This window comes from Tiliqua scincoides, chromosome 13 (assembly GCF_035046505.1).
Source record: "Tiliqua scincoides isolate rTilSci1 chromosome 13, rTilSci1.hap2, whole genome shotgun sequence".
Taxonomy (NCBI): Eukaryota; Metazoa; Chordata; class Lepidosauria; order Squamata; family Scincidae; genus Tiliqua; species Tiliqua scincoides.
This window is the reverse complement of record NC_089833.1, coordinates 16,397,730-16,423,153: the sequence shown is the minus strand read 5'-3', so window position 1 is coordinate 16,423,153 and position 25,424 is coordinate 16,397,730. Positions and strand designations below refer to the sequence as shown.

Here is a 25,424-nt window from a genome sequence, read left to right as displayed (position 1 = left end):
CCCCAGGTGGTTTCATATAACATAACTTGACTGTATTTTTATAGCATGGCTGGAAACCATGCTATAAAAAGGAAGAAAATATAGCTTTGACATATTACACTTATTTAAGTGGTGATGGGCAAAAGCACTGCAGCAAGGTGGCCAATGGGTAGCTACACTCATTCCAATAGTTTCTGCCCATCACCCCAATCACAATGATGCCCTGTATTTGATGTTTTGTCAAAGAATTGAACCCCGGGAGGCCTTTTGTGTTGAGATCATCCATGACAGATTTCATAACGATCTAAGGACTAAGGAACCCTTTTACATAAATCCTGAAGCCGAAAGGAAAAAGAAAATTAATCCCATTCTTCACTGGGAAAAAAAAAATCTTAATTGCATTATCCTTCTTTACACTACTGGACTACTCTTGCTTTTCGCCTATTAAAATGCTTGATGTTTTTGACCACAGCAATTGGATTACTCTCAATTTCACAGGTTGTTGAAAATGACTGCTGATTTCCCGGTGAACATGAAAAAGCCCAAATCTAGAAGCCGAGTATAGCCGTGTTATTTCTGAAACTCTTTTAAAATTAAATACCCACCTATTGTGGACACAGAAAATTCATCTGCAAAGAGCAGGAGGAATAAGAATGAGTTTCATATTGACCTTCTGAAGTTTCAAAACCTGGATAGTTTTAAAGCATATCTCCCGCTTTCTGTAGGACACGACTACAAACGTGAGACTTCAAAGGTATTTGTTTTGCTCTCGAGTCAAATGTGAGTTGTGACTAAATGTTTCAAACTTTCACTTCCTATGGGCAAGTGTAGCTTGATGCTTTGGCAACTCTGCTCAAAGCCTTGAATTTTTATGCATTTTCTGCATTTGCTACCACTACTTAATGTGAAAGTGAGTCTCCAGGGGAGAAGTCTCAGATCGTACAGATGGACTCCTGGATTGTTTGTTTGCTTGATGTGTATTTGTTTGCTATTCCTCCTCTTGGCAAACAGACTCATCCAAACTGAGAAAACATCTCTCTGATCATCAGCACTCAAGTTAAACCAAGAACTTGTCATGCACAAATGTGCAGGCAATACTTAAAAATGGTGGTTGGCAACCTTCAGTCTCGAAAGACTATGGTATCGCGCTCTGAAAGGTGGTTCTGGAACAGCGTCTAGTGTGGCTGAAAAGGCCGATTTGGGAGTGACAATCCCTTCCACACTGGGAGCAAGTGTAGTCTGTCCCTGGCCTGTCTCCCTGGCTATGGGCCTTCCTTCTTTGCCTCTTAGCCTCAGACTGTTGGCCAAGTGTCTCTTCAAACTGGGAAAGGCCATGTTGCACAGCCTGCCTCCAAGCGGGCCGCTCAGAGGCCAGGGTTTCCCACTTGTTGAGGTCCATCCCTAAGGCCTTCAGATCCCTCTTGCAGATGTCCTTGTATCGCAGCTGTGGTCTACCCGTAGGGCGCTTTCCTTGCACGAGTTCTTCATAGAGGAGATCCTTTGGGATCCGGCCATCATCCATTCTCACGACATGACCGAGACAACGCAGGCGTCTCTGTTTCAGTAGTGCATACACGCAAGGGATTCCAGCACGTTCCAGGACTGTGTTGTTTGGAACTTTGTCCTGCCAGGTGATGCCGAGAATGCGTCAGAGGCAGCGCACGTGGAAAGCGTTCAGTTTCCTCTCCTGTTGTGAGTGAAGAGTCCATGACTCGCTGCAGTACAGAAGTGTACTCAGGACGCAAGCTCTGTAGACCTGGATCTTGGTATGTTCCGTCAGCTTCTTGTTGGACCAGACTCTCTTTGTGAGTCTGGAAAACGTGGTAGCTGCTTTACCGAGATGCGTAATACTTAAAATTACCTGAATGAAATTTGTGCCGTAAGATGTGGGGGCTGGGTTAGTCTCACTTCAGAAATACTTCTGATTACCCAAATTTAGAAACCAACTTGGTTTAGGCACTGGAAAAAAAACCCTGCTGCCAGATCATTTTGAAACTGCTTTCCATCCAGAAAGCTAAATTGCTTCTGTCTCTCTCTCTCTCTCTCTCTGTATGTGTGCGTGCGTGCGTGCGCTGTCCCACAGGACCATCTTTTTAAACAATGCTCTATCCCAGAATGGCTTCTGGCAAGAGCAGACCATTGTACGTACCTGGAGGCCATAAAAGGTGTCATGTCCAGCTCCAGCGGAAAAGAAACATACGTAGTGATCTTTCGCCTTAGTTTGGCAGAGTGTTCAAACCGCTATAGAAAAGAAAACAGGTAGTTCTTGTAGAGAAAAGGTTTAGATATCCTTGGAGCAAAAACACATCTCATTGGTAGATTCAGGTAGGATAAAAGGACATTAGAACTCCTTAACAGGACTACGGTAATGAAATACATGGGAACAAGTGATTGAGCATGTTTTATACACGGTTGGACCATGTCTGTGGGACAACTTCCTATTTCCAGTAGGATTGGCGACAGCACATTAACACCCACAACTTGTAAATGAGCAACAAGGCACCACTAACTGGGTTAAAACATGGACCACAATTTATTGATCAGCACAGATCTGCAACATATAAACAGCTAAGGCACACGTATAACCCTTGGGCTGAAGCAGCAACTGCTACGTAACTACAACAACTAACAACACCTGCTGATTTCCTGGGCTCTAAGTGCATGAGGCAAGCAAGCCCCATAAGGGGTCCAATTCCTACTCCCCCAGATTCCCAAGAGGTCGGTCCAGGGGCAATGCAGCCTGCCACCACATCCCACCACCATTCCTGAGTGGATGCAATGGTGCTCCCCACCACCATACACAGAGCTGAGTGGGAACCAATGGTCCCAACTTCAAGGCTCAGCCCGCATCACAAGAGCTGACAGAACCAATCACTCAGTTAAGCACTCTGTCATCAGACCAGGATGAATCATTCTAAACTATCATTTATACAATTCCACAGTTGGCAAAGAGTCTCGCAAACAAAGTTTCACCCATTTTCTCAGCAAGCCCCGGAGAGAAGTCATTTACTGCAGAGCAAATGGACAGCTCTCTCTTTCTAGATATGCACACCAGGGCAGACAACAGCCGCTTCAGCCTTCTGATGCGCAGCAAAGGAACAGAACAAGCAGTTGCTCTGCCATTCACACATCGATGTACATACTTTTCCCTTTATAAATATTAATCCTTCACAAGGAGGTAGCCTTTGATCTATGGCAGCATCCAGATTTTAACCCAGGGTGCCCATTCTCCCCACTGGATCTATGCTGGTTGATAATAAACACTCACTTTTAGTATGAGAAAAGAGCAAGGTATAAAACAAAAGGCCAACTCAACAGGGTGAACCGAAACCCCTAGAGAAATGCCATATCCTGACAAGAAACAAACTGAAGGGGAAAGAGGGAAGAGATTTATTTCTGAGAGTGGAGAGTGTGCTAAATGTCATCCTTTCGCCGTCATTTCAACGGAACACTGCTGAAGGATGAGAACCAGAAGCCAAATATGAATGAACTGCTCCTTATGACAATGGCATCTCTTCCATTTCTTTGAACTCCTGCCCTATTTACGCTCTCGTTTAATTGTTCTCAGCTTACAGCAGCATAACAATTCCTTAGCAACAGATCAGGGTGCTAAACACACAACACAGAAATCCCACAGACTAAACGTTCTGTTCTTGTTCACAGCACCAGCAGCAGAAGAACATGCCCTTGTCAATGAATTTGATATTAGTTAAGCTTTAAGTAACTCACAGCCCAATCCTACGGGCTGTGAGTGCTGACAGAACGTGCTCTCCAGCAATGCGCACAGTAGTGCTCTGCCAGGACACCAGTGGGAAGGCTAGCACCTTCCTGACCATGTCATCGGCTCTCCTACCGCCTACCAGGAGAGGCGAGGGGGGGGGCAGAACAGGGGCAAAGAGGTGGCATATGAGGGCAAGGAGGCTAAGGAAAGGGGTGAATCCGATGGTGATAGTGCATGCCAAATTCTAACTAGGTCTCTGGACAGCCTAGGCCAAGCACCCCAGAGACCACATACTGCTTACCTATCAGATGGAATGACACTGCAAAAAGCTAGTCCCTCCTGTTTCTGAAGAGGGTTCTGGGCCCTCAGTATGCACAGTTCTGGGTAAGCCTGATCCTAGCCTCGAAGCCCCAGATCCCCCAATGCTCTGAAAGCCTACAGGGCAGGATCTACCTCTGCAAATCCAAACAGCGATTTGATAACTTACTTTGAGATGAAAACAGGCCACAATGGGTAATTTCTTCATAGTGAGTTGTTTGGTAGATTCCTGGTAGCTATGGCAACCGCTACATTTGATTTTGGCACTGCTTCCTAGATGTTCTGGCCTTGTAAACCTGCAAAACATTTTAAGTAAATGTGGATGTACAGCACAGGCAAACACCTCTCTACTGCATAAAGAGTTTTTATTTCATGTTTTCAAAGGTTTCTTGCATAGAGTTTCTTAGCAAATGTTGGCTCACTTCTCAAGTCCACTGTTTCTTAAATGCAACTGTTTCTAGCCTCATACCCTGCTCGTATTTCTGCATTCTACAAAGCACCGGGGGGGGGGGGGAGGGGGCTGATAGCACAGCCACTTGCACAAGCTGTTATAAAAAGTAGGTTATAATCCCTTTGTGGAGACCTGTGCCCACAATGCAGTTGTGATTTCATTTGCAGAGAGGAACAACTCTTAAGAAAAACCCACACGTTTCAATTTAGAATGTGACTGTTTACCGCTATGTGGCCACCATGACAGGAGAGAGGCTGCTAGTTGGTCATCCACAAAAACAGCACGTTGGGTTTCTGCCTAGGCGGCGTACCCGGCTCTTTTTGCTTGTCAAAGCAAGACAAAGATTACAGTAATTGTCAAGCAAAGGCAACTGCTGGCTGAGCCACTGTTCTGTTATATGACCAAACTACAGGATGCTTTCCTAGGTCCCAGCCCTGTTGGATAGAGGGATGTGTTTGAACATGGTTGCTCCTGGAAAAGCAGACAAGGATAACACGCATGGAAGTATGGGGCTTGGTCTCAAGATCCCACCCTAAGCTGCCCTTTCAGACTGCAATCTTCAAACCCAAAATATACCTGCAATTCCGTCTACTTGCTGCCACTTCAATGAGCACACCACACCAATTGGCCTGCAAATACAGGGGCTTCTGCGTTTTATAGATCTCACTATTCCAGAACCTTGACAACACACACATGGAAGCTCAATACATCCATTTTCTCTTTCTCGTTCTGTAAGCGTCTCAGTGTTATCGCATCTATTTAACTGCTACCCAGTTCTCAGCCTCCTTTGCGCAATTTCTGTTATGTTTAATCAGCCTGTAACACACAGGGTAACGGTTCTCTCTTGGAGCCCCCCCCTTTCCAGAAAAATGGTAATTCTCTCTCTCTCTCTCTCTCTCTCTCTCTCTCTCTCTCACTGGAGCTTCTTCACAAAGAAATGCAAGAACAATCTTTTATTCCAGCCTAAACATTTCTACTCCTAACTAACCTGCTAACTGGGCAAAGAGGCACTTTTTAAAGTGGTGCTCCTCTTATCTCTAGCTAAGAGAGAGCAACTTTCCTCTTTACCCCGGCACAGTATCTTTCTTAGTGGCTGTTCGCTGGTGTCTCTTCTGCATCTTTTTAGATTGTGAGGCCCTTTGGAACAGAGAAACATTTAATTATATGGTTTTTGTTTGCAAACCACTTTGTGAATTTTTGGGTTGGAAAGCAGTATACTATATAAATATTCTTAATAATAATAATACTCTTAGGCATATGGTTGAAAACACCAATCTTTGCAATACTGGAACTCTTAAGACACGACCCCAACATAAGCCTACTTCTCACTGAGATGATAAACTTTTCTCTGGATTGCATTACTGCAGACTGCTTATGAGGGCTCATAGATGGAATGTTCCCCCTAGCAACAACAACAAAAAATCCACTGTGGGCTTATCTGCAGCACCCTGCATTGATCTTCTGTACCTCACAAAAGCCCTGCTGGACCAGTCCAAAGGTTCATCCAGTCCAGCTCCTGCTTCCCAGAGTGGCCAACCAGAAGCTTCCAGAATAGCTACAAGGAGGACAAGGCAGCCAACAACCTCCTCCACCGTTGACCCTCAGCAAAGCCAGAGGCATGCTGCTTCTGAACCTGCGAGGTTCCATTTAGTCATCATGGCAAATCACCACCATGAGAAATTCAAAGGAGTATGGGGTGCACTTCCCATCCAAATTATTGGCTGTCACAGCACCTCAAGACAGCAAATTCCATCAATTGATTCTACATTTTGGGGAGTGGCACTTTGACTGCTTTGCTTAGCTGTTCTGCTGACATGCTGAAGCCATTGCCCCTGCCCTCCCACCACACAGCCGGCAACCTTTCAGTTTGGTTTCCTGAGCAGTTTGCAAATACTACCCCACGTCATGCTGTGCATCTTGGTTGTTCCAGGATTGATTTCTATAACATGGAAGAATCAGAGCCACTTTTCAGAGTTACTTGATCCACAGTGACAGCAAGGTGAATTTCTAGTATTTGAACTTGAGATAATCCCTAGCTGAGTGAGTGGAAGGGGGGGGGAGAATAGGGAGGTTGTTTTTAAAAGTTATTACTTCCTATGAAAACTTGCACAAAAGTGTGGTGCAGGGTACAACACGTATAACATACACTTTTTATATTGTTCAATAACATAAACGTTGCAGAAATGTTTTGATGGACAGAAATCAAGCTCTAAATTCTCCTTTCAACCTGGGGTACCAGGAGGGGCAATGTTTTGTGCCAAATGAAAACTGTTTTCTGCTATGTGCACGTACCCCAGTGGGTGCCGAGGCTGACCCAGAGTCATCAGGTGGGGACACTTGTCTTAGCTACCTACCAGTTCCTGGCAGCTTACGTTACAGGCTTAATTTTGTCCTGGTCTCTTTCGGCAACTGAACTGAATTGCTCTGCAGAGTGATTCAGCAGGAACACAGCAGCCAAGGTGCCGCTCTGTTCTTTGGCCGTCTGCCTGCAAACTGCTTGTCTGTGGACAGCAGGAGGGAAGTTAAGGTTCCTCTTTGCTAAATGCAAAGTCTGTACCTTCGCAAGCAGTCTGTAAGCGTGGTGGTTCCCGACACGTGGCTCTCCCCGTTCACCACACTGCCGTCACTCCCTGGGCTCAGAGGCCAGAATGGGGTAGAGGACCCTGGCAAGTCCAAACTGATGTCCCAGAACGGGTCTATCGTTGTGGAAACACCACTGGGGAGAAAAGAGAAAAGAGCGTTTCTAGTACATACACACAACAGCAATTTCACAGAAACAATTCTACTGTGTGGGATGCCTGATGAAAAAGTCCTCTCGTGGTGACAATTTCATCTCCAAAATGAATGTGATAAACAGCCCTCGCTTCAAGTGGACCCAAAACTGGTACTTCACCTCTAGAGGGAGCTCAGGCTACAGGAAGCATCTCAGACAACACATTTACAGTGTCAACCTCTTTAAGAGACTGAGCACACATGAAGGGGTTCAAATTTGGGGGAATCTACAGCAATTATTTACAACCTACTGGAACAACAGCAAGTGCCCCCACTCCCAAGCTTTGGCTACACCGCACTCTATGGAGTCCCAGAACTCATTTAGTTTAAACTAGACATTCAGTCTCCATTTAGAAACAAATACGTTTAGGCCACAGGACTGCCTGATAATAAAGTGAGATTTGCTCCTGAATGAACCTGCCGGAGCCTTTCCATTAGCCTCAGAGGTTGTGCAAGGGGGCTCACCTTTTAAGTGAGACACACTGGTTGAGCAATAGTGGCAGGGACTTCCAAAGGTGGTGCCATATTTCTGGAATGCTCCCCAGGGAGGCAGGCAGGCTCCCTCACTGGCCGGTTTTTAAAATAGTAGTTAAAGATGTTTTATTTTTGCCAGGCCTCTGGAGCACAGACAAAATTTTTTGATGGACGAAACTTATCTGCTTTCAGGCTGCTGCGTTTATATGCTGACTTTGTTCATGCTGCCTTTTAATTCCACAGTTACTGTTTGTAACCATGGTATTATTGCAAGCCGCCTTGTACCTGTTAACAGGGAAAGGCAGGGTAGACGTTAAATAAATACATCCAGCATAAGCTGCATGCTGAACTGTTGTCACATCCAACTTAAAACCCACTAAGCGCCTGTCTGGAGACACCTGGCTGAGTAGGGTTACGGTTTAGGATATACTTCACTTGAAGATAGCATGGCTACAGCAGAGACCAACGACTGAAGAGACAGTCCCAATATTCAGCTATGGAAGATTCAGAGAGAACCCCCATGGACTGCTGAGATAAGGATTCACCCAACTATGCCCCCCCACTGCATACTGAAAAACCAGAGGGGGTGGGAGAAAGCGATCGCTGTTTTGTCCTGAAGGGATGCCTACAGACACTCTCTTTCCACGCTGGGTTTTTCTTACTGTGTACCAGTTTCCCTGGAAGTCGCGGCTGTCCTTTCCTCTCCTCTGTCACACCCCCTTGAACATATTACCACTTACACTCCCCTGGTTTCATTAAGCACAATAATATCAAGGCGCTGGGAGCGGGAGACGTGCACAAAACATGCAAAGCTGGAAATTACCTATTTCGAGTCGCCTGAGTGTTGCGATTCAAACCTTGTGACTTACTTTCTAATTCCATCTCTTGCCTTAATAGGTTCTGAACCTTCGTCATAATGCAGTAATTTACCAGGCAATAACATGCTGCGATGCAGTCAATAAAAAGGTTCTGACAAGGCAAAAATGGCATGCGCTGGGTTTTCTGAGTACTATTTCAAATCAGTGCAGTACAGTTGTGCTTGAAAAACCAGAAGCAGCAACAGCAGGCTTGTGCAGAGAACACTCCTGATTCCTTAAGCCATCATTTATGGATCAGGTTATGAGATCCTGCAATCCCTTACTGCAGTCCATTCCCTTTGGCAGCCTTAACCACGCCTGGCTTCCAGGTCTGATCACAACAAACCCTGGTTCATGTTAAGCATTATTGCTGATGGCAGTGTAAGATCCAGCCAGGGTTAAGCATGGCAAGAGAATTCTCTGTCAAGATAAGATGCTGCAAGAAGACAAGAGTACAAGATCCTACAGCCCTATCCGAATCCTCCAGCTGTGGTTAAGAGATCAGGAGTGCTATGTTCACATTGGCTCAAAGAGAGTGGAAATACCAGATAGATTTAATAGTGCACATGGGAAACCCAAATAGGGTACATCCAAGACTTGTACATTAAAGTGGGAAAATACCATGCTCTAAACCAGCGGTCACCAAACTGGAGACTGCTGTGCACTGCAGACAACCTCCCTGGCATGACCGGAGCTTACTGTTCTGTCGGGGAGGCTGCAGTTGTCACCACCTATCTCCTCCCACGTTTTTCCAACCCTGCTGCATCTGCAAGGAAATCCTGGTGCATAGCCTGCCGAAGCAGCAGAACACAGAAGCAGCAGGGTGGAGCGAATATGGGGGGGAGGGATGGGTGACAACAATGGCAGCCTTCCCTACGTGACGGTAAGCATGCAGGGGAGGGAAAGGACAGGGTGCTGGTCTGGCCCACGGGCTGCAGTTTGAAGCACCCTGCTCTAAACCAAAACATTTGAGGCATCTATGACTGCCGCAGCCATGGAAATCCCCTCTCTACTCCTGTGAAGCTCGCGCTCCTCGCCAAAAAGATCAGCAGAGTAACCTTGTGCATTCTGTGCTCGCCATTCCAACATCAAAAGTGACAAAATCTTGCAGCTTGATCGGAATGAGAATCCGTGACACTTACTGGCAGACTTGACAAGTGACGTCAGACTGTAGTCCACCTGTGAAAATTTGGTCTATGATACAGTTACAGTGGTTGGGGTTGTTGGCTTTCTTCCCATTATCGTCACCTGAAGAAAAGGAAGCAAACAGACTATGTTGCAACGACCTCGAAAAGTATTCAAGCGGCTGCACACAGAAGGGACCCTTGTAGATGACTTGGAGCCAAATCCTATCCAACCTTCCAATGCTGGTGTAGCCGCAATGCAGCCTTGAGGCAAGGGAACAACCGTTCTCTTATCTTTAAGAGATAAAGAGAAATCTTAAAGATAAAAGATCTTTAAGATCTCTTTATGTGGGGCTGCCCCTGAAGACGGTTTGGAAACTGCAATTAGTGCATAATGCGGCAGCCCGTGTGGTCACTGGAGCTAGGTGGTTTGACTGTCAGCCCGCTTCTCCGGGGGCTGCATTGGATGCCCATTCATTTCCGGGCCCAATTCAAGGTGCTGGTTTTGAGCTTTAAAGCCCTGTACTGCTCTGGGCCAGGGTATCTCAGAGATTGCCTACTTCCGTACAATCCGGCTCGTCCTCTTAGGTCATCAGAGAAGGCCTTTTTACAAATGCCGCCGCCTAGGGAGGTACGTGGGGCGGCGACAAGAAACAGGGCCTTCTCAGTAGTGGCACCAACGTTATGGAACTCCCTTCCCCTTGATTTGAGAATGGCTCCCTCTCTTGAGACTTTTCAGCGAGGCCTGAAGACCTTTTTGTTTAAACAAGCCTGCTGACTTCATGGCCTTTTTAAACATTTTTTCTATATCTTTTAGTATTTTTACAGGCCTGATTCCTCAATGATTTGCTGCATTTTGCTCTTTTTATCTGACTTTTTATCTGACTACTGTTTTTATGGGTATCTGTTAATGTGTTTTAATATGCTTTTAATTGCGGTTAAATTACGCTTTTAATCTGTTTTTAATATGTTGTAAGCCGCCCTGGGTCCCTTCGGGGAGAAGGGCGGGATATAAAGTTTATCATCATCTTCAGCAGGCCTCAGTGACTGCCTCCCTAATGCAGGATGCAGCGCATGCCTCATTGGTATGGCTGCATCACTGTGGAAAGTTGGATAGGACTGAGTCCCACCAGTGTGCGCAGGTAGTGCACTTGGGAGCCTTAATTCAGTGCTAGAGTACATGCGCTACATGCAGGAGGGTCCAATTTCAACCCCTTGCATCTTCCAGGCTGCAAGACTGGGCAAGGATGAGACCTGAAAGTGCTATTAACAGAGTAGACAATAGCGGAACGGATGGACCAATGGCCAGATTCAGTAGAACACAACTTTATAGGCTCTTAGGGTGCTGCACACACACTCAAGAAAAACGAAGGAGTTAAGGAAGAAGTGGTAGGCAAGAATACTAAACAGCAAATGATGAATTTACTTCTGTACTGTAGTTCCAATTGCACTGAGGCTTGAACACAAAGTGAAATGTCAACTAATCCAAAAATTTACTCTGACCAAGTCCATGTCACGTGTAGTGTGGAAGGGTTTTTAAAAAGGTTGTTATTCGTATTATAAAAACCAGGAGAATGGCTTTGCTTAGCCTGATCCAAACACCGCTTCCAAAACAGGCAGCGTTGCCACGGTGGGTAATGAAAATGACTACTTAACCCCATTTAAGAGGGCCAGTAAGCACCATGTGTAGTTACAGAAACAACCAGGCTCTGCAAGCAAAATGCATGCAATCGTAAGTGCTGCCTGAATGAAAACTGCTAAAAGCAGGTTAAGCAGAAGAGAGGGCATGAGCTGTTTTTAAACACTTTATAAATTCTGTAAGGCAATCTGGCTACCCTCACATGACCAATAAGTGGGGTAAGTTCTTACATAACAGGCAACATTATGTTCTGAATTCCACCCCTCACCTTGTCCAATCCAAAGAGTCAGGTTAGTACATATATACAAAAAAGGGGCAGTTAAAAGACCAGGACCAAACATACCCTGCCCTCAATGAAGTTCCCTTTTTTGACTTAACAGTGGTTAAGGAATTCATCAGCACTGACTAACTGAAATTAAGGTTACCAGGATTAACAATCCTGGTTAAGTGTAGAACCTGGCTAGCCTTAACTGTGATTAGCATCTGTTCTGAAATATTCTAAACCTCAGTTAAGACGTATGGGGAAACCAGCTCCAAGATGAAAGAATATAATCCTGCAACGCACTCCCAGTTAGGAAAGGCCTTCATTATGGCTGATGTATGTGCAGCAACAGAGCATGATTTGTCATTACGCTGATGAAATTAAGGGCCCCAAGATGAGTGGCACCTTCAACTGGCACATTCTTGTGTGCAATTTCTTATGAGTTGTAAAAAAAAAAATACTAACAACGCATAGGACTGGCTAGAACTTCATTTATTTTTAGTGCTGAAATACTAATCCTGCATGGCCTTTCCTTAGTGAACTAGGTCAGTATGGCCCAATCATCTTTCAAAAAGGGACTTACTCTGGCTACAGTTAAAGAAACACATCGCTAAATTCTTAAAAACACACAATAGACTCTCTGTTCCCTTTCAAGAAGCCATGCAAAGTTAACATTCGGTTGTGGAGTGAAACACATACAAAAGGGAGAAAAAGTATAACCTTACAGCTTTGACTGCCCCCCCTTTATAAAGCTCATTTATTTAAAAAATTTAAAACCCAATTATGACTTCTACTGATTATTTCTAAGTGCTCTTGTTTTGCTTCAGTGAAAAGTTAAAAAAAAAAATTGATTTAATCCCAGCACCTAGCAAATGTTTCTTCTTCAGATTTTGTTCTCTTGGCTTCTATGCAAACAAATGGCCTCTTCGCATTTCCACTGGCCCTCAGGTAATATCCCTGCTGGATACTTCTAATCGACAGCCATTTCTGCCCACAGGAGGACAAGATTGCTCCCTTTTCAATTACCCAAGTCAATTAGGCTCAGTGAGGAAGGGGGGGCGTCTCAAAAGACTCTCCTGAAAGCTTGATCACAGCCACACAGAGAGGTAATACCCTCTCGTTAGGGCTTCCCATGACATCTGGGAGGAAATATGAAATTACCACCTACCTGCTACTGTCAATATGTAAAACAATAGCAGCAGCAAATAATAAGGTGCAGCTGAAAGAGAATTTCTAGCCATTGTGCTGCTGCAGGTGCAGGCAAAAGTAGAGAGCATTTTATAAAGTTTGTAAGTAGCTTATGAGTGCCATATTGTCATTTTGGGGCACACAGGGCAGCATTTTCCCTTAATACATGTTCTAAAGCAATGAATTCAACATAAAACAAACTGGAGGGTTTAAACTGAGCATGGCTGGTCAGCTTTGAAAGCTTTACAGACCCACCCATCTTTGGGTCAGGCTGTAAGCCATGACCAGCATTGGTCTATTTCACTTATTGTTTTGGTGAGGGGGCTGTCTAACCAGCAGAGGTAGTAACTTATTGACAGTTCTGTGCAAAATGCAAGTGTTACTGTTAGAATAGCTGCTCAACCTGCCAATTTTCAAAGGAGTTGGCCATTTCTTTAAATTATTTTAGATGGTCAAGTTGTTACACATGCTATTATTCTAAAAAAAAAAAACAAGTGTTATTCTCCAATCCTCTAGTACGGTTTTTCTCAAATTGTGGGTCAGGATCCATTAGGTAGGTTCCTATTCATTTCAATGTGCATTTTATTTTTAATATATTAGACTTGATGCTACCATGGTATGTGACTGCCTTTGGGGAAAATGTTACAGATCTGTATTTTAAACAGGTTACTATGTATATTCTTTGAACAATGATAGTTAATGGGGCGTACTTACAGGTAAGTGTGGATAGATTGTAGCTTTTGGGATGTTGGGGGAATTTTTGTTTTTAAACAGATCAGAAACTGCTGGAGAGCTTTAGGAGGCTTCTTTATTCTAAATAATTTTTTAAACTTTTTGTAAAAACTTTGGATTTACTAACTGATTTGATTTCAACCTTATGGGAGTGTTAAAAATTACCCTGCTCGATGATGTCATTTCTGGCCATGACATCGCTTCTAGGTTATGACATCACTTCAGGTGGGTCCTGACAGATTGTCATTCTAAAAAGCGGGTACCAGTGCTAAGGTTTGAGAACCACTGGTCTAGTAACTGGTTTATCATTGATCAGCCATTTCATATCTGAGCTCTCCAAGGCATTTAGAGATCTCCCCCTGGGGGCTGGGGATAAGAACAGGCCCTCGGTTTGGCTGTACTTGTCGTAAGAGGCGACTGAACAGCCAACGGGTAGATGGGACTCGTCAGCCTGGGAAGGCAGCTCATCCAAGAGAAGGAAAACTCTGATCCCAAACCTCCACTGCCTTGTGGCTACATCCAGTTATGGAAAAGGCTTCAGGAGTCAACCTCGAGGCAAAATCCGCAGCCGGAGTCCCTGAGTTCAGTTCATGGCTGAACACAGTCATGTTCTGGCAACTCCTGCGACGCCGCTGGAACCAACCGTATCGGCTTCTGCCTTTCCATTGGACCATTTCAGCGACGTGGAGAGGGGGGATTTGCTGCTTGGGTAACAGCCTATCCTCCATACCTACTTTACCCAGGCTTCGCGCACTGGAGAGGACACTCTGTTCCAGAGCCACCATTCAGAGCGTGACACCATGGTCTTCCGAGACTGAAGGATGCCAACATGCAAGGCATTTAGGTAAATGCTATCCAATCAGAGTGACTTAGCTCAGTCTTCGTTTGCTCACTTTGTGTGAACTATTTTCTAACTAATGCACACAGTATCTTATCTTGAGAAGCAGGAAACACTTCACTTATTTAGACCCAACCCTCCTTCCTGGCACAAGCAACCATACCTAGTGGTCAAGCACATCCTCAGTATAAACAGATTGTCACCTGAAATTTAAGCTAGACGTTTCAACATTGGTAAGAAAGTGGAGAGACCAAAGACAAACCCTTTATGTGTACCTAAAATGAAAGCATAACCAAAAAATGTTTTGATATACTGGAAGAGAAAGAAACTTGATTAATGCTGGAATTATCTTGTTTAAGAAAATACCTCTGTGGATAAAGACGTTCAGGACAGGAAAGCCTCACCTTTGCAGTGTCGATGTAGCACATCTAATGCAGCAATGAGGAATTCGTGCGCGTCCTGTTGCTCGTACCCTGCTAAATGCCGTGCATGCGTCCATACCAGGTGCAATAACCTATATGGAATGTGAGGAGATCGGTGCCCAGAGTAGAACTATTCATAAGAAAAAGAAGAACAAAATCGAAACCATGGTCAGATATGTTTTCATTCTCGTAAAAAAAATAAATCTCTTAGCTTGATTTAAACTCTGGTCTATGACTTAGCTAGCAGAGGGCCGTCTGCTCCGAGAACCATCTTGGACTGTCACACGAGGGGAAGCCACCGCAAGGCCAGCCAAGATGATGGATCGCACCCACCACCATCTCTAAGTGTTTGAAGAAATAGAGGCGGCAGCCTTCTCTGTTTCTTCAAACATTTAGAGATGGAAGCAGGTGTGATCCCAGTGCCCCCACTTCTTCTTTGGTAAGAAAGGGGGGATAACACAGTAAGATTGCACTCTACACCGCCTCCAAGTGTTTCTTCAGACATGAGAATATGGATCAGCCACTCAGCCAAGCCACTGACTCATCACTTTCTTGCTGCTCTACACTATCTGAGTCACCAGATTGCAACCCGGAAGTAACTGGCAGTGATGTCATCAAGTCACCATCAATTACTTATATATTTACATGCTTGGCAGGCAACACCAGGAGTCACCACCCTGTGCGACAAACACGGTTGCCTCGACGTTGACTGTGGTACAGATATCTCACAATGAATACTTACCTTTTAACACATTCTTACAAGAGCAGATTTAGAAATGGCACACACTGGGTACATGCCATGCTGAAAACAGCAACCTCATGTTAAGTCTCCCCCCCTTATTGATAATGTGTAGCAATTACAGAAGGGTGGAATGGTGCTCCACACTTTTAGCTGCTAACTGAGGCGAGGGGGAGGAAGAAAAGAATAGGACATCATCATAGCACATGTTTCCAAATCTACATAATGGGAGAGAGAACCTGATCCTTGGGGTGACCATTTTCAGAGGCAAGTCCGCATTCATCATGTATCTGGCCGTGCCCACAGAGCATCTGAACGCAAGAGTGCTCAGGCTCCATTTTGCAATGCCGGTCCAGCAAACTGGCAACCAGGCATCCAGGAGGTGGTTGCATTTTCTCTCAACTTATTGCAGAGCAAACTTGGCTGCACATCACAAGCATGGTTGACAACCTGTTCTGCGCTTCATCCGAACTCGCAAAATAATGAGAACCAGAGGGAGTCTGGTTCCTTCTCCTCATTGATATTCAAAGCAAAAAGTAAAAATGTCAGCCCACCCCAAATCTCTTTGGCTCAAGCTGTTCGTAACACCTACGTCAACAACAAAAAGTTTGCTCTAACCAAACACCTTGCTTTTAGGATGTGTTTTGTTTCTAATGGCCAGGCAAATTCACAATGTAGGTTTTTGTCTCTACTGCAGCTTATTCTACCACACTAATGAAACTTTACAAAGCGATATTAATACTTAGCATTTATACAGAGCACTTTGTAAAATGCTTTGCACATTCATTTTATCTTTATGATGTTCTTACAACAGTCTTGCAAAGGAAGCAACCATTATTTCCCCACATTTGCAGCTGGGGAGCCAAGGCTGCAAGGGCATGAGTTGTCCAAGACCACCTAGCACGTTCTTGGCAGAGGCGAGATTTGATCCAATTCATCCCAATTCACAGCTCAGTTTCTTAGCCACTATGCTACACTAGCTAGACTCGTAGATGGGCTATTTTGGGGCTGACTGATCAATTGCCATAAGAGATGAAAACATAATATACTTTTGTCAGAGCGCTCTGGTCTCTCCTGTTTACTCCTACTCTTTCCCTTTTTGAAGTGTCAGCTTGTGAGGCAAAGTTCATTATTTTTACAACGAACTTTCTAGAATGCCACAGAGAGTCTTACTAAGACCAGAACTAGGTAATACTTAGGGATTGTTCAGATACAGTGCCAGACCATGGTTATGTTAAAAAAAGTACCAAGAAGCCTCAGGCACCCTGATCCCACTGTGGGTGGCAATTCCCTCCTGCTTTGTCATCCTTGTTTGAAGGAAGCACAAATTACAGTTTGGCCATTCTGAGAAGAGAGGGAAGGAATGCATTCAAAGCTCTTTGGTGTCCATTCATGTAATGCCCAACTACACTTTGGTGCTTCTGAACAACTCCTTAGTGGTATATCCACGTCCAGTTCACCACTCTTAGCAATTACTGTATTGCATTGTACAGAAACATTTTATGCTTTTTCTTAATGCCATTTCTTGTTGAGACTCTTTGATACAACTTGCTGAAATACAGTCCTGGATTTTTTTGTTTGTTTGTCAGATCTGTCCTCTTTTCTGAAACAGGCTGTTCATGCAGAGCTGTGTCTGCCATAGGAACTGGGGTTTTCAATACAATTCATCAACAGGCAACAACAGAGTATCATCATTGCTAGGCCAGTGGTTCCCAAACTGTGTGATCCAGCTAACTCAAGGGGGCATGGGCTCTCCCATGTGTGGCCATCTTGGCCAGGCTGAGACTGTGGGTGAAATAATTCTGCACAAGATTTCATGTGATCTCGTGCGATACTGCGCAATCTCAGGGGTGTGCTGGCAGATGTCTCGTCCTCCCATAGTGCAGCGCCACTGGGATAGGGCGCTGTGACAGAATTCCTGTAACACTAAGGGTGCTGTGACCAGGGTAAGTTTGGGAATTGCTCTGCTAGGCCATGCCTGCAGAAATACAACTCTGCAGGGCAAGGAGATCTCAAGTGTGAGACAATGGTCAAATAGGTTTTACAAACTGCATACAGAGCTGGTGGTTCCTACTGCATCAGAGCTCAAGAAAATAACCAGTAAAGTGATAGCAAATTCTGCATGGCATATTGTTTGAACATCCTGAAAGGAGAGGGGGGTAGCCTTCCTAGTTTGTACCTTTGAGATCCGCACATACATAATGTAAAGCTTTTCCTTGCAGAGCTACCAATATTTTTGGCACAAGACTACACTGCAGCAATGCAACAAGACAAAGAACAACAGCAAAAAAAACCACCTCTTTTATGTATAATAGGATCAATAAGTAAGTCTTGGATTCCAACAAAAGTGACATCGAAGGACTAAAGCTGGGGTGTGGTAATTGAAATCTGCTGACACAGCTGCTGTGACAACATAATTCAGGGAACCGCAGCAATAAAACTCCTCTGTACTATCAGGCCTCACAATTAGTCCTGGCACTATCTGGTCACTCTAACCAACAGCACTCTCCATAATTATTCCACTGCAGCTATCCAGCTGGACAGTATTTAATACTTCTTAAGATGCCTTTTCATCCTAATGAAGCAGGTATTTCACAGCAGAAGGTGTCAACAGGCCCAACAAGGCATCCTTGAAGCCATGGCCTGAGCACAAATGATGCTACACATTTAGCAAAGTTACTCCATATCTCATCTAGACTACCCCCCCAAAGGACCTTAGTGCCGTTCTTCATGCACATTATTTTCAACAGATAAGAATAATCAAGCAAAGAGACAGAGCAGATCCTGGAAGGATACAACCAACTCTATCCTTTGATGTGGAAAAAGCAGTACTATGCTAGATGACTTCTACAAAGCGAGGGAGTTATCCCTAAAGATTACACACACAGTACCCCAAGGAACCAGGAGGGAATCTAGTCCACATTCCTGCACCAAGATCAGACATTACATGTCCGGAACCTGCCTGCCAAATGGGCCTACATTCACAATTTTGCAGTGGACAAAGAACTTCTGAGAACCTTGGCTTTCCTAAACACACAAGACTGTGAAGTCTGACTTCTCGCCTTCCAAGCCCACGCTTGATGAAATCTCAGAAGCCAAAAGGAGAAGTTGGGCAGGTTTTCCAATGGCTGTGCACAGAATTGAAGAGTACTGCAGAGCTTGTACTAATTCCAAAGACTAGAAAGAGCAGAATCAATTTTATGCAAAAATAAGCAAATCTATACAGAGGAGCTTAATCTACATAGTCTGCACAGCTCACTGAATTCAGCTGGTTGTGTGCAAAATTTTCATATTCTTTGTAAGCACAGAGAACTCACACCCTTTCTGTCCACAGCCTCCAAATCGGAGCGTGCCAGAGGTCTTCCAAAATTCTTCTGCTAAGCCTCCTTTCATTTTGTCTGGGCAGATCTTTCCTCAAACACAACCGTCACACTCCAGTTTAAGACAAAACAATGGACTTCACTTATGAACGAATCTCTTGGAGCAGGGTTTCTGCAGCTAGGATTTCAGTTTGTACTAAATTGTAAAGCTGATTGAAATCCAGTTTTGTTGTTAATCCAATGTCAAGATAGTGATGCAACAATGAAGGTGCACTCCAGAGGGCAAAACGTCTGTCCCTTTAGCGACCACCCCTTTCTGCCATTTTGGAATTTTGCTTTCCCAATCCTGATGGGTTGGGACGGCTGTACTAGAACACTAAAAGCAGCAAGAACCAAGTGTTGGAGGAGTCTACAAAGAAAAATACAAAGAGGTACAGAAGATGCCCTATTGGAATACAGGCTACCATCCAGAGAGACATAAGCAGAGTTCAGCTCATGGAACAAGGCTCTCCTGACCTCTCTCCTCCATGCTGCAGTCTCCCACAAAAAGTCAATCTTGAACATAAGGAATGCTTAGGAATAGCATTAAGTATGATGCCAGGAGTGGCCAAAGGAAAAAGGGAGGTGGACGAAAAATCACACTCCTCTTTTATGCAAGCAAAAGAACCTTTCAGATCACACAAACCTTCTTTAGATATGAACAAGTTTCGTGTTTTCTATTATCTTGAAAGCTGAAACTTTCAAGTCACAAGATATACTTGCTGCTGCTGCTGCTATTTCCTCTGATATGGATGAGAAATTAGCCAAGTCCTATTTGTATATTTATTACAGTTCATCATACCTCCCACCTTTATTTCAGAGATGAGCTGTCAATCATATCACAAAAGAACAGTAATTTTGAAACTGAATAATCATATCTCAGGAAGCGTGCCACATGGGTAATTTTCTATGGTGACAAGCGGCTGTAGAAAAAGGCCATTTCCTGATTCCTTTAAGTCATTCAACTTGATGAATGATTTCCTTAATATTTTGAATTTTCATTTTAGGCAAAGAAGTAGGAGCAGCTCAATGGTATTAGGAGTTATCACTATTTGCAAGAAGTTTTGTAAAAGTGACCTGATGCAACTGCGGCCATTAATATATACATTAATATATACATTCAAACTTTACAGAACAAAGACACTCACTGATATTATTCCACTAAAGCAGGGGTCTCCAAACCCCGGCCCGGGGGCCAGATGCAGCTTGCGGAGAGACTTTATCCGGCCCACAGCCAGCCTCTGATCCCCTGAGAGCCTCTGGCCCAGTTGACCAAACACAACCGGAGTTGTGCTTGTGGGCTGCGGGAATGGGGGTCCATTTAAGTGTGTGCTTTATTTCTTGGGCTATGTTGGTGCTTGGAGGAATCCTGAACATTTAAGCCCATTCATTTATTCATTATTTTATCTAAGATCTATTTAAATTTTATATTTAATTTTTTTTCCGGCCCTTGACACTGTGCCAGATATTTGATGTGGCCCTTTGGCCGAAAAGTTTAGAGACCCCTGCACTAAAGGGAACACATCTCTGCTGCTCTATGCAGACATAGCCACAGCTGAGCCTCGTGTCTGAACACCCATATGGCTGCCAACTAGGATGTAAAGCTACAGTTTGGATATGAAAACCATGGTTGCAATAAGTAACACATCAGCAACAACTAATCTATGGTTAAGACAACTTCCCTGCCTCCTTAGCTACTCTGCTTACAAGGTCTCATCAATCACTTCTAATAATACACCCCCTAGGCTTAGGATTAAACTTGGCAAGCTAAACCACATGGCTAGGATCTTAACCAGAATTAAAGAAACAAAGCACTGCTATAGCTAACCATGTTTAAGTATTATGCCCTCACTGGACCAAAATATTCTGCATTCTGGAGTGAGATCATGGTCTGCAGGTAGTGGTTTAACTCTTTCTCCAACATCATCAGATCTTGGTCTGGCCAGCAGGGCTTACGAATGTTCCTCCAGCACTGTTTGGTCTTCTGAACTGGCCAGTGAAGCCGGAATCAGAAATCCTATTTTCAACTGGGTTTGCAAACCACAGATTGCACTAATCACAGTTCAGCATGATCTCTGAACGGACAAACACTAATTTTGACCACTGGGACACCTCAGAAGGTTGCCGTACCACACAGAGAAGAGTTAATTCATGAAGCTGAGTGCTGGGAGGATGGACAATAAAGCAAACAGTTCTAAACCACTGTTTGCTTAATGGTTGGAAGCTAAAAAATTATAGTTTGTGCTATGTCCGAATTAAAACTAAATCAAATAACAGCACCAAATGTGTCAAAATAGGAAGAATGTATAAAGTTATGGGTAAGGGGAAAGAATGACTCACCTCCTGAAAAAGCGTAGACATTTCACAGACCAGACAAGAGCTGGGGCTTTGCATTTCACATTTGTGTCTGTCAGAGAGGAAGAAATCTCGCAGTAGTGGAGTGTGGGTAAGTGCTTGGACAATACAGTTCATAAAACACGTGTTCCCAAGATTGATTAGCCCTCTTAGACCTACATTAACAAAGACAAGAAGAGGAGGCAGGAAATCAGTATAGCTCCATTCTGTAGCTATAGCTCACTTTAGTTAACTTCTGTCTTTAAAAAAAAAATCACAATATTTGGCATTCAATAATTGCAAGTATAATAGTGGTATTTAGATTTTTTTTTTTAACTCTCACGCAGAATATTGTTCCAGTGCACCAGAAAGACCCTTCCATTATAAAGCTTTCAAGATGTCTCTTTATAAGGACCTTTTAGTGCTCATTATCAAGACTCTGAGATAGGCTACAATATAAACCTAGGTGCGTGTGTCTGTGTGTGTGTGTATATATATATATATATATATATATATATATATATATATATATATATAGAGAGAGAGAGAGAGAGAGAGAGAGAGAGAGAGAGAGAGAGGCCTTTATAAATGAACATTTCAGAAATGTTTATGCTTCATAGTTAACAGCTTATTCAAGACAGCCCAGCAAGATATGGCTCCCGATCACATTTGACTACATCAAGTATTGATTATCTAAAAAGAGTCCGTCTTGCTAAATATGTACTGCTGGATCGTTTTATATATTCTTGAGCAAAGCAGCTAATATTACTCCCTAAAGTACAGTTGTGTTTTTCATACTAGAGGTTCTAAAAACGTTGCCTTTAGAAGCCACTTTCAGTGACCACTAACTCTCTGTAGGTCTTACACAGACTTACAGATGACAATGCACCACCCACTTAAGAGTCAAAGATACAAGCGGATCACAGCTACACAGCAGCAAAGCATGCTTTCTACCAGTGTTTTACTTTCATCTAGGGTCAATTCATCCATGAGGCAAAGTGCTGGGACAACGGATGGCTGTGGTCCCACACCCACCAGCCACTGCATTTATTTCCCCACTTGCCCCCACCTCGTCCTCCATTCTTGCTCAAACACACAGAGCACGATGCCAGGAGATGCTTGTGCATCCCCTCCCCCACCACATGCCTGCCTGCCTCATATTAAATAACACAGAGTCCAGCAGTCATTCCAGCTGGTTGGTCCAGAGAAAGGAGTGGTGCCCTCTTCAGTTGCTTAGGTGACACCATCCAACTTCTTCCCTCTCAGGACTGCCTCTCGCAACACGTGTTGCACCTGGTCATTATGCAACTCCATACCCTCTTTAGCAACACTTCCTGGTCCTCTATGTAGTCAGAGTACTCCCCTTTCTGCAAGTTCAGTGAGCATTGTATCAAGAGGGTTTGTGTAACAAGGTGAAAGAGGGGATACCTGAATGAGCTTACATTTCTTACTTATTCCTCCCACAAATAAGTCAGGTCTCTCAGACATTTAAGCTTTTATTTTAAGCTCTATAAACAGCGCTGGGTGCTTACAAAGAACAGTGGTATATAAATGTAGTCTGTAAATAAAATGTTCTCATATAAACCAGTAGCCCTTAGGTAACATCACCAAGAAACTGTCCCAATCCAAATGATTGAGTTACTTGTAAAATTTGTATCACCACAGTGAAATAATACAGTAAGTTCTCGTTAGCCGCTAGAGTTACACTACTGGAAAATCAAGTGGATACCGAATTAGCAGATACTGATTCATTGAGCCTATGGGGAAAATGGGACTATGTTTCAGAGGTCCCTCTTCACTGCACACTTTATGAACCTGAATCTTAATTTGCAGTCTATGAGGTTGGGTGATAGCGAGGGTTCACCTACATCTCCATCATCTGATGTTTCCTCCTCCGTGCTGGCTATCCCTTGACTCACTGAAGGTTTCTTGCCCAACAATGAGGCCTCAGCAGTGGGGAAGGGGTTACTTCACCTGTCTTCCTCCTCCTCCTCCCTCTTGGCTCTTTCCCTTGGCTTGCCCCAGCCCTCAGGTAGCCTTCCACAAACTTCTCATCATCAGCCTCTCATTATAACCAGGGTTGTGAAGGTTTAGCTGAAGCCCCTGAGATGGCGCCCAAGGTAATGGGGCAGGTCTGGAAGAGGACACAAATCTGTCCAACAATTCTCCATGGACCAAAACCAATGCCCATTTAATGCAGCACCAGTACAGTATTAGCGGGTAACAAGAATAGAGTCGCAGATGACGAGAGGTAGGTAGCAGTTCTGTATCTCACAGATAAGCAAGTCTGCATATAAAGAGAACTGACTGTTTTACTTTTTAAAGCTTTCTGTAATGTGTAGGTCTTGCGCTCATTCCCACGTGCAGTGTAGGTAAAAGTTGTTAAGTTCTGTTCTCTGCTTTGTGGTGTGTACCTGTACATTGTTGAAAAATGTCAAAAAGGCTAGCAGACACCCATATGGGTAACACTGAAAAAAGCAATTGGAAACACTTCATTATATTGATGCAAATTCCCAAATCCAGACAAATTCAAAATTCTGACACATTCTCATTCCAAGCAATCCAGATAAGGGATACTCAACCTGTACTAAAATGGCCATTGCGATATACAAGAACGTATTAAAGACGACAGCATCCTTTACAGAAAGGGTGCATAGCTGTTGCTAGGTTACCATGAACTATCACTGTGCTCGATTACACAGTTTCAACCGATGCACACTCAGATCTTCCCTGAATCATTGTCATTAACACAATATTGCCACCCTAATTGAACCGTCACTTCTGTTCATTCATTAAGTTCCCCAGTCATTTTTATCTGGAGAGAAGTTCAGTGCATTAGTTATTCGACTTTGCTTTTGGGGGGGAGGGGGACACACTGGTATGTACCGATCATCTCTTATCTAAGGGTTAGCTTCTCATTTGCCTCTGTAGTTCTATAATGTAATACAAGAAAGGTTGTGGAGATGCAAAGGTAAATATACCAGAGGTGTGAAGTAAGTAGCTGTTTTAGATACAGTTGTATGTGCTGTGTTCAAGATAAAGAGGGAGGGATATACAGTGAGACTATAATTCTGATGCAACAAAAAGTCATTGTCTTCAAGTTAAAAATGATTTCAAATCAAATACAGCATGCAACTCAGGCACAGGTAATCCCTGCTGATGTGTGTTCACCTCCTGGCTTCACTTCCTTGTAGAACTTGGAAAATTGTTTGGGTTAAAGAAGAGAGGCAGCTCTGTTCTGTCACATCTTCACGTGATCTACTGTTAGATGCTGCTAGAATATATTGTTTGTTGATTTCCAATTTGTTTATAAAACTTTTTAAATACTCTGTATATGTTAGCCAAGAGACCAGCTTGGCGAAAGGGAGAATAAATAAAGTAAGTGCAGGAAAAATGGGTTATACACCTAAATGCCTGATGCAAATATGAGACACAATCTCACTGAAAGCAGCTGGGGCTTTGCATAGATACTTGCACATGTGAGTGGAAACTTTGCCAGGGTCCAGGCTCCCATAATACATCTGCAGCACTACTGGTACTTCACAGACTGACAATGTTCCTCCACCTCCCATAATGCAGACAGATGAAATTGCTTCCTGTTTTTAAAGCATCTTCTGCTCTAGCCTGAAGAAGGGCAGACTGAAAGAAGCTGCTTCAGGGAACAGGAAAGGATGACCAAGTTCCACATGACTGCAGGGGACAGCACACTTTGTGTTTGCTCACAGGCCTGTGCGTCTTCTTTTCAGGTGCTCTTAGGACAGCGCTTCTTAACTAGTAATGATGGTTTTCAATGCTTGGTCAGTGTTACTTGACCCCACCACCATGGTGACTACAAGGTACTGTTCTGCCAAGCCTGCCCCACTAGGAGTGCAGATGGCTAGGACACCAGTGCACCAACGGCAAAGTAGAGCTGTACAGTGACCTGGTCTTTCATCAGGGTTCAAGCTGGGCAAGAAAGGTTCAAGGGACAGCAGTAACTGAAAAAACCTCTCTGTCTTGCTGCAGGGGCAATTATGAAGCAAGTCCCCCACCCCTGTGTACTACACAGTACCCCCCACACCCAAGTGTACTACCACTTGGATGAAAGTGGTATCCACAAAAGGTGGAATGTGGAATCAAATGCACATGTTGAGACCACTTGCATGGGTTTTGCTAAGAGGCTTGAGAAAACTAAAGTTGAATTTCAAGAAACCACAATGCCAGTTTATTTATCTT

At 43.9% G+C, this 25,424-nt stretch overlaps 1 protein-coding gene across 2 annotated transcripts in view; it reads right to left on the bottom strand.

The window, feature by feature from the left end:
- The window catches only part of USP22 (ubiquitin specific peptidase 22), a 91,725-nt gene that overhangs the window by 6,000 nt on the left and 60,301 nt on the right, over positions 1-25,424 (bottom strand). For both annotated transcript variants that reach the window (XM_066640485.1, XM_066640486.1), the window contains 6 exons: positions 21,216-21,385; positions 14,760-14,907; positions 9,715-9,820; positions 7,027-7,185; positions 4,188-4,314; positions 2,129-2,220 (listed from right to left, as the gene is read on the bottom strand). In XM_066640485.1, the coding sequence (XP_066496582.1) occupies positions 2,129-2,220; positions 4,188-4,314; positions 7,027-7,185; positions 9,715-9,820; positions 14,760-14,907; positions 21,216-21,385 (802 nt within the window). The remainder of the gene's footprint in view (positions 1-2,128; positions 2,221-4,187; positions 4,315-7,026; positions 7,186-9,714; positions 9,821-14,759; positions 14,908-21,215; positions 21,386-25,424) is intronic.